Source organism: Manis pentadactyla, chromosome 13, assembly GCF_030020395.1.
Source record: "Manis pentadactyla isolate mManPen7 chromosome 13, mManPen7.hap1, whole genome shotgun sequence".
NCBI lineage: Eukaryota > Metazoa > Chordata > Mammalia > Pholidota > Manidae > Manis > Manis pentadactyla.
This window is the reverse complement of record NC_080031.1, coordinates 4,417,224-4,430,436: the sequence shown is the minus strand read 5'-3', so window position 1 is coordinate 4,430,436 and position 13,213 is coordinate 4,417,224. Positions and strand designations below refer to the sequence as shown.

Here is a 13,213-nt window from a genome sequence, read left to right as displayed (position 1 = left end):
AAACAACAGTTAGATGTGTATACCCTAGTATCAGTTTTCCCAGAAGGTGACCTCTCAGTGCTCTAGTATGAACTGCTTATCCAGTCCCCTAAGGGGAGTGAGGTGAGAGGAAACTGGGAGATCCTAATCGCTAGTATTCTGAATTCTGCTGATGTGTAAGCCACAATTTACTGAAAACCTTATGTTTAGATATTAATGATGAACATCAACACATTAAAATGTTCAGGGAAAATTAAATCATCTCAACTGTCAAAAAAAAAGAACTGGAGAACGAGGAAGGTATGTAGTACCCACCTCCTTGTGCAATACATGGGTACAGGCCATTGGATGCAGCTCACTGGGCTGGACCAGCTTCTGGCACATTAGACACAGCTTACAGGCGGCTGGAGCCTGCAGAGCAGAGGAGGGGTGGTCAAAACAGGAAGAACCTCTGGGTTTCCCTGTCTTTCATGTCCATGATTCCATGGAGCAAAAAGACATTATACCAAAAGAAATAAAAGTCCAAATACAGACTTGCTGAAAGTACTTGCATTTTCCCAGCTGGGGCTGCCAACAACTCAGCTGATGAGATGGTGGCTTTTTCCTGCACTCTACCTGTAACCCTGCTCCCTCCTTCCCCCCAGCTTCTCCACATCCCAGTTTTCAAAGAAAAAGAATCTTACATGCGAAGACCTTCCAGGATATGAAACTTGGGCAGAAGGCAAGAACATTGGGGTACTGATTTGGGTCAGTGGAGCAGGGAACAAGGCCCGGATCCGACCAAGTGGCTGTGGGCAGAAACACTGTCAGAGTATGGAAGCAGAGTCTGAGTACCAGAGCGTATCACAAAAAGAAATAATTTATTTCCCAGGCCAGCAAAGGAAGAAAGCAGACTGGAGAGCCCTGGCTACAGTGCTGTTTCCCACTCCAGGTTTTTCTGAAGTCAACCCCTTCCCCATCATTTCGGCAGCTCCGAGTCACCCCAGGCAGCTCTTCCTACCTGGGCACCGGCTGCCACCCGCTCATGTTCTGCCAGCCGGGCGGCTACCAACTGGATCAGTTCCTCCATGGTCAGACCTGCCATGGTGGTCCGTGCCGTCTTTATTTGCTGAAGAATGTTGGTCATCTGGGCCCTAAGGAAGAAGAATGTCCAGGGAGGGTGCCTACACTATGCTCATGGGGCATGTCCATGAAACCTCCCCTACTGAGCCCATAAACATCTCTCTGACAAACTTTTTTTAAATTAGCCCTTAAAGATACTTACTTATTGCATTGTGGGAACCGAGTCAACAGCTTCTCCAAGATCTTCTCCAGTTTGTCTACTGGTTGGGGCCTGGGACTTTCAGTAGAAGACTTAACACCGCCCAAGCCTGGGGGAGGCGGGATGGAGGCGGCAGGGGGCATGTGTGGACCGTGGGGGCCAACAAGGGGACCCAAGCCAGGGCTACTTCTCCCATGGGAGCCAGGAAGGGGTGGGGAAGGCTGGTTGGGCTGGGACAGGGCAGGGTTCAGGCCTGGGAAAGACAAGGAGCGGGGGTCTGCACTGGGCATAACCATGGGCACTGTGACCTGCCCAATGGAGAAGGGCATCCGAGGAGCCAGAGAGGGGCTGGGCTGAAACACCTGGAGCAGGAAGTCTGTCTGCAGAGGTGGAGACAGAAAAGAAGAAGATAAAGCTGAGAGCTGGAGCGGAAATCAACGAGTAACTCCTACACCAAGTAATACCAATAATCATTATAACCAGTAATAAAACCAGCATCTTCATAAAAAGAACCAGTTAAAGATTGGCTGTGCCACCGACACAGAAAGGCAGACTCCCCCCAGCGAGCACCCTCACCTCTGACGGGGGTGGAGGCAGAGTAGGAGTGGGGATCTGAGGAAGGCTGCTCAGCTTGGCCCCGTTCCTCACTAACTGGATGTGACTATTAAACTGGTCCTGGAAAAGAGAGCAAGGAAGGGATTACCCTTCACCGGTGAGCCACGTGGGCCTCTCCGGGGTACCACTCGGTGCCACGAAAACAGCAGGGGCCCCGGGTGGCAGTGACGAGGCCCCTCCTTTTCCCTAGGAGTCACTTGCACAGACCAACTCTGACTCATGGTCACCCACTACCACTTACCCGAACATTCTTCTTCATTATCCGAACTCCATTCAGCCTTGTCTCCCACTCCTGTTTGGAACGAACTGTCTCTAGTGTTGGGGGAGTTGACCTTTCAAGAAACCAACAGGAATTTAAAGAATTAAACACAGACCCACTCCTAAGTCTCTGAGATCACAGAACCGTGGCTGGCTCCTGGGCCCAGAGAGAAGAGGTCAGACCAGGTGCAAGAGAGAGCCGAGGTTCTCAGTCATTTGCCTCACTTTCACTCCAGCACCTTTTAAGCGGAGCACTGGAGAGAGAGGACCGCCCGCAGGGAGAGGGTTTGCGCCTGCCCGTGAATGACACAGGGGCCTTCCGGGTTCCATGGCAGGAGGTGGGAGGAGAGACGACTACAGAAGAAAACAGACCTCCAACGACGTCTGTTGTGCTCTGACACCGTAAGAGAAACTGCTTACCCAGTTGGAACAAATACAATAAAAATAAGAAACTGTAGAAGAGAAGAATTAGAGCTCAAGGCAGTTCAGATGTGGGGAGACATCACTGAACAGTCACTACTGCACAGGCAGAGATGGCCCTGAGGTCCCTGTGACCCCAGGGCAGGCACAGGGCTACCTCACCTCGGGTCTCAAATGCCTGAAAAACCAAGTGCAACAAGCCCGGCAGGGCCAACACTCTAGAGCGGGGGGCACTCACTTGAGGTAAGTAAGGCGCAGCTCTGCCTCCTTCTCTGCTTCTTCCAGCTTCAGGACCAGCAACTCTTTACGACTCTCCAGCGACAGGATCTAAGGAGACACACAGCACACGCTCAAATACGTTATTAATTTGCCATACACAAGGCCACTGCTAGATCGTGAACACGAGGGCCATATGGCATGATCCTTACACGGCTTAGGGCTATGACACTATACCAAAAGTGTATGTCATCTGCAAATGGCTTTCATTTTCCATACTTTTTATATTACTTGTAAATTAGTATGTGTGTTCCCATCCAAGTACTAACCAGGCCCAACCCTGCTTAGCTTTCGGGTGCATGCTCCAAAAGTGATATAATACATATTAGCACTGCTTCTTGGGAAGAGAGTAGAAAATAAAATGAGTTTATCAGATCAAAAAAAAGGAACTATGCAAGGGAGGAACAACCTAAGACAGGCACAGTCGCAGGGGGACCATCAGGTGAGAAACTGGGGATCAACAGAGGTGAGGCTTAGAACCTCACCCCCCATTTTGAGAGAAATCTTCTGCATCCGTGGATGTTTTGTTGCCCTTGTCTAGCTTGGATTAATACTTAGTCTATAGGCACAGACCTGATCATCTACATTTGCCCTCTTACAGCACTAAACTATGTTTTCTACCTTTATCTTGCATCTACCTACCACTTCAGCATTCTATTAAAAATAATAATAATAATAATAATAATAAGGGAGAAATGTGGGATTCTCGTATAAGTCAAGTATAAAAATCAAACGAATATTCATATTTGACCTGATTGTTTATAGTTCATAATGCGTGATCAAAACCGAAAGTTTCTGTGATGACTGCCCTTGTACTGTTCACCATGTAAGAACTTATTCACTATGTAAGAATTTGTTCACCATGTAAGAACTTGTTCGTTGTGCTTCAGAAGATCAGAGACTAATGAGAATTAGGCTTGGGGTGGATTAATGATTGTGCATCAGGTCCCCTGTACAGAATTTTATTGTTGTCAACTGTTAACAACCATTTGATCAATAAATATGAGAGATGCCCTCTCAAAAAAAAAAAAAAGAAAAGAAAAGAAAAGGAGCTATGTCATCTGGAAGCCCGGAACTGAGGCTCCGGATGGGGTGGCTCTTCTCACCTCTGCCTTCCAGGCTCGTTCTGTCTCTTCCATAATGTTCCGATTTATTTCGCCATCCTGATTCTTGAGTCTATCCAGCTCCATTTCCCAAACTTCTCTATAAGAAAAGAAACCAAGAATAAGACTGAGGGAAAGACAAGATTGCTAAAGGGCACCAAAGCAAAGTAATCCAAAACTGGTCTGCCACATATGGTACAGGAAGTGTTAACACCAAGTATTGCCTCTCTTTATATATACTATATACTATATAGGTAAAATGTTTAAAGTGGTCTGTAATTGTAAAAACGCCCTGCATTTCGAAGTGAAAATGTTCACATTTCCATTTGCTAAAATAAGACTGACCAGAGCAGGAAGAAGAGCATACTTAGGCCATAAACCACTGAAAGCAGACCGTTCTCTGTCCACAGAGGACTCTGGATCCCTGCAGCATTCCTCTTATTTCCCAACTTGCCTTTTGGTATGGATACTGAGAATGCAGGACCAGACACGGGGGCTCACTCGTGCCTGATGCTCACCCCAGTGGAGCAGTCACTATGTGCCACCAAGCACAGACACTGGCATGCTGATCTCCTTATTCCTTAGCTAGTGTAAACACTTCTCAAAAGGAAGAGCTGTTCTCTTCATATCACAGGACTTACTTCCATTGGTTTCCATGCCCCCCCCCCCACTCCCATTCCTAGAGTGTAACATATACACTCAGGATTAGGGTGGCCAACTGCCCAGTCTGCCCCAGACTGAGGGATTTCCCACAATGTAGAACAGTTGCGCATCCTACATAGGACCAAACAGCCTGCAAAAGAAATTCCCTATGTTACCCCTGATTATAGCAAGTTCTATGGCTGAAAGCAGGATGATTGCCTAGATCAGCTGACAGAATTATATGGAAATGTTAAATTATTTTCACTGGAATTTTAAGAAATGCAACTAAGAAGAAAAGGTTGGAAAGAGTTAGATCTTCAGAAAAACGTTCCCACTTTTCTTCAGTGAAAGAAACAAGTTTATTTCTCTTCTGTTTTTTTAGTAGCCTTACATATAGGAAAGGGAACAATTCTCCTAATTAGTTTTTGAGGTACCGTCTTCTTTCCTTTGACCCAATCTTCCACACATCCCTGCCCTCTTTTTCACAGATAAAGTATGGGTATGCATGTGTGTGTTCATTCACTGATTTACTAACATTAGTCTCCCCTCTACTGACAATGTCTACTCACGTAATAGAAACGACTAAGTGGGCCCTTCTTCCTTAGTCTCCAGGTGTTCTCCTTCCCAAATTAACTTCCTGCCAGAGGAAGAATTCTCTAATAATTCTTTAGACAAAAGTTTTAAGGAAGCTGTGTTTTCCTGCTATAACACACATTCTTCAAGTTAAAAAGTATATGAATCACAGTTCTCTTACCGCAAGAAAATGTGAAATATGTGTGGGGTTAATTAATGATGCACTCAGTCCCTGTCCCAAAAACAGATCAAGTAGAGAGAAAGGGGGATAGAGGGGAGAGAGGGGAGAGAGAGAGAGACACACACACACTGGGCATGAGTATTCAACGACATCTCTTGAGCAGCACAGTAATCTAGGCTTTTGCCAAAACCTAGGGACATAAAGATGCCCAGCTCACAACCCAGTAGTTTGCCAGGTGAACAAAAGGAACAAGGAAATTCTGGGCAGTACAAACAGCATGTGCAACGGCGACAGAGTAAGACAGAGGCCAGCTGAGGAAGCAGTCCAGGGAGTTCAGCAGGCAGTGGCCGTACAAGTCCAGCACTTGGTGCTGTAATGTGGGCCAAGGATACAGATGAGAGTCCACAAACCACCAGAGATAGCAGTGGAAGCCACAGGTATGGACAAAATGATTAGACTAACAGCAGTTCGCAAGACACAGTCCACAGTCCCCAAAACCCTTTGAAGGCCTGGTCTATGAGGCAAAACATAGACCACAACACTGAAATTATGTGTTGTCTTCATTCTCACTCTTTAATGAGTCTGGAGAGCATTTCTTTGAGGCTCTGCAACAGGTGATGATGTCATCATTCTGACGGTTAATGGAATATATGCTCCTGTAATGTTTCCAGCACTTTCTAAGATAGTAGGTTTAGGATATAATTTAAGCTCTCTATTTTTTTCCTTCTTGATACTTCTGTTATGCTTTTAATGGCTCTCTTTAGTTACACATGCTGTACATGGGTATACAATGGGGAAATGACAGCCTCTTCAACAACTGGTGTTGGCAAAACTGCACAGCTACATGTAAGAGAATGAAACTGGATTATTGTCTAACTTCATACACAGAAGTAAACTTGAAATGGATCAAAGACCTGAATGTAAGTCATGAAACCAAAGAACTCTTAGAAGAGAACATAGGCAAAAATCTCTTGAATACAAACATGAGCAATTTTTTTTCTGAACACATCTCCTCGGGCAAGGGAAACAAAAGCAAAAATGAATAGGACTACATTGAACTAAAAAGCTATACAGCAAAGGACACCATCAGTAGAACAAAAAGGCATCCTATAGTATAGGAGAATATATTCGTAAATGACATATCTGAGAACGGGTTAACATCCAAAATACATAAATAACTCATATGCCTCAACATCCAAAAAACAAATAACCTTATTAAAATACAGGTGGAGGATATGAACAGATACTTCTCCAAAGAAGAAATTCAGATGGCCAAGAGGCACATGAAAAGATGCTCCACACTGCTAATTATCAGGGAAATGCTAATTAAAACCATAATGAGATATCACCTCACACCAGTTAGGATGGCCAACATCCAAAAGACAAGCAACAACAAATGCTGGTGAGGATGCGGAGAAAGGGGAACCCTCCTATACTACTGGTGGGAATGTAAATTAGTTCAACCATTGTGGAAAGCAATATGGAGGTTCCTCAAAAAACTAAAAATAGAAATACCATTTGACCCAGGAATTCCACTCCTAGGAATTTACCCAAAGAAAACAAGATCACAGATTCAATGAGTTATATGCACCCCTATGTTTATTGCAGCACTATTTACAATAGCCAAGATATGGAAGCAACCTAAGTGTCCATCAGTAGATGAATGGATAAAGAAGATGTGGTACTTATACACAATGGAATATTATTCAGCCATAAGAAAGAAACAAATCCTACCATTTGCAGCAACATGGATGGAGCTATAGGGTATTATGCTCAGTGAATTAAGCCAGGTGTAGAAGAACAAGTATGAAATGATTTCACTCATTTGTGGAATATAACAATAAAGCAAAACGGAAGGAATAAAACAGCAGCAAACTCACAGACTCCAAGAAGGGACTAGTGGTTACCAAAGGGAAGGGGTTGGGGAGGGTGGGTAGGGAGGGAGAAAGGGACTGAGGGGCATTATGATATTATGATTGACCCACATGGTGTGTGTGGGGTCACAGGGAAGACAGTGTAGCTCAGAGGAGACAAGTAGTGACTCTGTGACATCTTGCTACACTGATGGACAGTGTCTGCAGTGTGGTGTGAGGGGGACTTGATAATATGGGCAAATGTTGAAACCACAATGTTACTCACGTGAAACTTTCTTAAGATTGTGTATCAATGATACCTTAATAAAAAAATTTACATAAAAAAGTTATACATATACAGGAACGTATAGAAGCTGATGCAGAGAGAGATAAAAGGATCTCCAGGAATGAAACAATATTAAGAGAACTGTGTGACCAATCCAAAAGGAACAATATCCACATTATAGGGGTACCAGAGGAAGAAGAGAGAGAAAAAGGGATAGAAAGTGTCTTTGAGGAAATAATTGCTGAGAACTTCCCCAAACTGGGGGAAGAAATAGTTGCTCAGACCACAGAGGCACACAGAACTCCCAAGAGACGGGATCCAAAGAGGACAACACCAAGACACATAATAATTAAAAGGGCAAAGATCAAGGACAGGGACAGAGTATTAAAGGCAGCCAGAGAAGAGTAAAAAGGTCACCTACAAAGGAAAACCCATCAGGCTATCATCAGACTTCTCAACAGAAACCCTACAGGCCAGAAGAGAATGGCATTATATATTTAATGCAATGAAACAGAAGGGCCTTGAACCAAGGATACTGCATCCAGCACGATTATCATTTAAATATGAAGGAGGGATTAAACAATTCCCAGACAAGCAAAAGTTGAGGGAATTTGCCTCCCACAAACCACCTCTACAGGGTATCTTAGAGAGACTGCTCTAGATGGGAGCACTCCTAGAAAGATCACAGAACAAAACACCCAACATATGAAGAATGGAGGAGGAGGAAAAAGAAGGGAAAGAAATAATCATCAGACTGTGTTTATAACAGCTCAATAAAAAGTTATACATAATCTCTACAATCTCATTGCCCAGAAATCATTCAAATTTCAAAGTTCTCCAGGCATCCAGGCAGAAACAAGTACTTTTTGTTACTTTGCTTTGCCATAGTATTTTTTAAATTTTTGGAAAACTTTCTCAATTTTACTTATATCTAAAATGCATTATTTTAGAATTTAATATTTTTCCTAAAAGAAAATTTATTTGTAATTTTTCTCTTATATTTCAAAATCTATCACTGGCTCAAAAAGCGGAGCTTAGAAGACTTTCTCAATCCACAGCTGCAATGTATACATCTTAAGATTATATAAAAGATGCAAATGGCCTAGAGTTATCTGCTGATGGAAAGAACTTACTCCAAGGAAACTTGGCAAAATTGTAAATAAGAAACCAAAGTATGACAAAAGCCACCTTTCTCTTGACTTTATAGATGTTCATAATTTACCTTATTGCATCTTAAGCAACAGGTCATTTTCTAACTATATTGTGCCATTTAACTTATGGTAACATTTTGAGACCAATCATTTAGAATAAAAAAAAAATGGAACTGATTATTCTAAATGCAGATGTAATGAAGACTTCAAAACTCTTAGAAACTGTTAAAGTCTTTCGGACTGGAAATGAAAAAGCCCCAGGAGGGCCTTTGCCTGCTAGGTTACTGGACGGCACGAGAGGCACAACCCCGTACAGCTGACACGGCTGTAGGCCTCCTGAATGAAAGTTGGTAAAATAAATCATGGCAGCACCACTTTCTAGTAATACAGTAACTCATCAAATTAAAGGTTTTGCTGCAAATTGAAGACTTACCTAAGATCTCATCTGCAGAATTGTAGTTTTGCTGTACAAACAGGCAAATCTATAGATGTAGTCGGACTTGCTGTTCCGTTTTTTTCAGCTAGCACTGGCACTAATTAAAGACGACGTGTGTGAATTCTCAGCAACAAACACAAGTGATGTTCACATAGTCTAAGGTGAATAATATTTTTTAATTTCATGGCTTAATTTTAAGTTTTACTTAAGGATATCCATGATGAAGCTAAAAAATAGTTAATTTTATTAAATCTCGACCCTTAAATACACATCTCTGTACTATTCTATTCCATGAAATGCTACCTACCAAAGTATAAGGGTTGTCTTGAGGAAAAGCTCTTGTGAGACAGTTTGAGTTGTGAGCTGAACTAGCCTCTTTTTTTAAGAAACACCATATTTACTTGAAAGAACAGCTGATGGACAAACTGTGGTTATTTGAACTCGAGTATTTGGCAGACATGTTCTTGAAAATGAATGAAGTATTCCTGTTATTTGAAAGAAAACAACTGACAGAATTTATTGCCAACTATAAAATCTAAATTGAAAAAATTAGAATTTTGGAAAACCTACTGGTCATTGGAGCTTGAAGGCTTCCCACTACTTAAGAACTATTCTGATGAGATTAACAGTGACATAAACAAATGTGATTCTCCATATATTATACACATGGAGGGTCTGAATGACTTTGAACCAATTTTCCAAGTTGCCAATGCACTGTATTACCAAATCAACTGTGGAAACCACTTGGAACCCCACAGTTGGTATAAAGATTATTTTAGACTGAAGACATTTGAGATTCAAGAGATGCAGAAAAAAGCCTTCTGGGATCTTCCCTTATCTGACTAAAAAGCAGCAACTTCTGGGAAATAAGGCCATCATAAATTCTTTTTCAAGGCAGATCTGCTCCTGAGAGAGAATGCTAATAAAATCTACCCTAAACTACCAGGGGAGGTTTGTGGCCCTGAAGGAGAGAGAAAAACCACTCATAACCATACAGACAAATATCACAAATTCTTAATACCTTCTTTGTTCTTCTAAAACCCCATTTATCTTGCCAAAAAGACCCATAAGTGCCCTTCTGCAATGGTACAGCCAATGAAGGCAGACCACAGAGGATTTTTTAAACAGTGAAACTACCCTGTATGGTATCATAATTATGGATATATGCCACTACACGTTTGTCCAAACCCACTGAATGTACAACACCAACAGTGAACTCTAAGGTAAACTGTGGTCTTTTGATAATTATGACGTGCCAGTGTAGGTTCACCCCTGGTAAAAAATGTACCATTCTGGTAAGTAATATTGATAGTAAGGGGGCTGTGCATGTGCAGGGTAGGAGGTATACTGGAAAGCTCTGCACCTTCCTCTCCATGTTGCTATACATCCGAAACTGCTCTAAAACAAACAGCCTTAAAAATAAAGGAATGAACTATTGATACACTTCCCACCCATCACAACATCACAGATGAATCTCAAAGATATGCTGAGTATAAGAAGCTAGACACAAATATCTAGAAAAGGTAAGTATAATGTATGGTGACAGAAAGCACATCAGTGTTCACCTAGGAACAGCGGGAAGGAAGGACAGTGACGGAGAAGGAATACAGGGAACATTTTAAGTTACTGGTACATGCTATACCTTGGTTGATTTGTGTTTATATGCATGATTATTTATAAAAATTCATCAATATTTAACATAAGTACCATTTATTGCATGTACATTGTATTTAAAACTTTTTTAGTTTTTAAAAATCTAACAGTTAATTCTAAATTTCTTACAATTAAGACTGAAAATTTCCCGATTACTTTATCCGAGAACATGAAGACAATATTATATATCTCCATCAGAGCTCTTGGGTCACCAAGTGCCTTGTCAATGAGCAGCAGAACTTTGAAAGGAATCTTCTTTCCTGAGCAGCAGGTCTCAACAGTGTGCTTAAGACCTTTAGGAAGCCGTATTGTAAAGAGATGTGCTGCCATCCAGGCCTTGCTGTCCACTTAGAGAGCACAGGCAGAGCACATTCAGCCTAGTTCTTAAGGGCCCTGGGAGCTTTGGAATGGCAAATGAGCACGGATCCCGCTTAAAGCCGCCAGCTGCATTAGCCCCTCCCGGGAGAGTCGGCCTGTCCTTTGAAGCCGGGCACTGACCTCTCCTGTCCAGCTATGAAAGTCCTAGGCGGCATCTTCTTCCAGGAGCTGTTCGTCTACACTGTGAATCTGCTGTCCAGTGTAGCCGCCTTCGGGAGTGATGTCAGCCAGATCTCCTGGGGAACCTGCTGCAGCTTCTCCGTCAGCACCTGCTGCTGCACCTGCACTTTTCTGTGGTGGAGACGCCTTCTTCCCTCAAACCTCAAGAACCAACCTCTGCTAGTTTCTGTCTTTTCCTCTGCAGCTTCTTCACCTCTGTCGGCCTTCACAGAATTGAAGAGTTGGCGCCTTGCTCTGGATTAGGGTTTAGCTTAAGGGAATGTTAATGCTGGATTTGATCTTCTTTCCAGACCACTAACGCTTCCTCCATATCAGCAATTAGGCTGTTCAGCTTTCTCATCATCCATGTGTTCATAGGAGAAGCACTTCTAATTTCCTTCAATAGTATCTCCTTTGCATTCACAACTTGGCTAACTGGCTCAAGAGCCCTAGCTTTCCGCCGATCTCAGCCTTCCTCACTCAACTCAGTCATTTCTGGCTTTTGATTTAAAGGGAGAGACATGAAGCTCTTCCTTTCACCCCAACACTCAGAGGCACGACAGGGTCATTAATTGGACTAGTTTCAGTACCGTGTCCAGGGAGTGGTGGGGCTGGAGGAGGGGGAGAGATGGGGAACAGCTGGTTGGTGGGACTGTCAGAATGCACACTTACGTCAGCCATCTTATATGGGCATGGTTTTGGCACCCCAAAACAATTACAACAGTAACATAAAATATCACTGACCACAGACCACCATACAAATATAATACAGAAAAACTTTGAAATATTGGGGAAACTACCAAAATGTGATGCAGAGATACAAAGCAAACAAATGCTGCTAAAAAAATGGTGCTGACAGCCCTGATCAACACAGGATTGCCATAAGTCTTCAATCTGGAAAAAACACGTTATCTGCAAAGAACAATAAAATGTGGTCTGCCTGTATACCAATGTAATAGAATAGTACTCAGGAATAGACCCACAAGTTATACAGATGACTAATAATGTCATCTGGCTTTTGACTAAGGTATCAAGCAATCCAATGGGGAAAGGAAAGTCTTCAATAAATGGTACTGGAATAACTAGATATCCACATGGAAAAAAGTGAACCTCAACCTCATCTTCTCACCATGCACAAAAATCAACTTCAGATGGATACAGTCATAAAGGTAAAACCTAAAATGATAAAGGTTCCACAAGAAAACAGAGGAGAACATCTTTGCTACTTCAGAGTATGCAAATGTTTCTCAGGACAGAGAATGCAATCAGTATAAAAGAAAACTTGATAAATCAGACATCCTTGAAATTAAACTTGTACCCATCAAAAGATGCAATTAAAAACTGAATAGCGAAGTCAGAGTGGAAGAAAATTTTTACAGAATATAACTGACAAACAGATTATATTTGGATATGCAAAGAACTTTTATTTTGTATTTATTTTATTATTTTTATTTTGGTATCATTAATCTACAATTACATGAGTGACATTATGGTTACTAGACTCCCCCATCATCAAGTCCCCACCACATACCCCATTACAGTCACTGTCCATCAGCGTAGTAAGATGCTATAGCATCACTACTTGTCTTCTCTGTATATACTGCCTCCCCCTTGTCCCCCCCACCCCTTCATTATGTGTGCTAATCGTAATGCCCCTTCTTCCCCCTTGTCCCTCCCTTCCCACCCACCCTCCCCAGTCCCTTTCCCCTTGGTAACTGTTAGTCCATTCTTGGGTTCTGTGAGTCTGCTGCTGTTTTGTTCCTTCAGTTTTTTTCTTTGTTCTTATACTTCACAGATGAGTGAAATCATTTGATACCTGTCTTTCTCTGCCTGGCTTATTTCACTGAGCATAATACCCTCTGGCTCCATCCATGTTGTTGCAAATGGTAGGATTTGTTTTCTTCTTATGGCTGAGTAATATTCCATTGTGTTTATGTACCACATCTTCTTTATCCATTCATCTACTGATGGACACATAGGCTGCTTCCA

At 42.4% G+C, this 13,213-nt stretch overlaps 1 protein-coding gene across 5 annotated transcripts in view; it reads right to left on the bottom strand.

Annotated features, from left to right (window-relative positions):
* RNF214 (ring finger protein 214) overlaps nt 1-13,213 on the bottom strand; it is a 40,951-nt gene that overhangs the window by 1,125 nt on the left and 26,613 nt on the right. For 2 of the 5 annotated variants that reach the window (XM_036919854.2, XM_036919856.2), the window contains exons 7-14: nt 3,916-4,012; nt 2,772-2,860; nt 2,097-2,187; nt 1,817-1,915; nt 1,244-1,620; nt 980-1,112; nt 663-767; nt 295-390 (exon numbers count right to left, since the gene is read on the bottom strand). In XM_036919854.2, coding sequence (XP_036775749.1) covers nt 295-390; nt 663-767; nt 980-1,112; nt 1,244-1,620; nt 1,817-1,915; nt 2,097-2,187; nt 2,772-2,860; nt 3,916-4,012 — 1,087 coding nt within the window. Of the gene's footprint in view, nt 1-294; nt 391-662; nt 783-979; nt 1,113-1,243; nt 1,621-1,816; nt 1,916-2,096; nt 2,188-2,771; nt 2,861-3,915; nt 4,013-13,213 lie in introns of all 5 variants that reach the window. The other 3 variants (XM_036919855.2, XM_036919857.2, XM_036919853.2) reach the window with 2 other exon arrangements.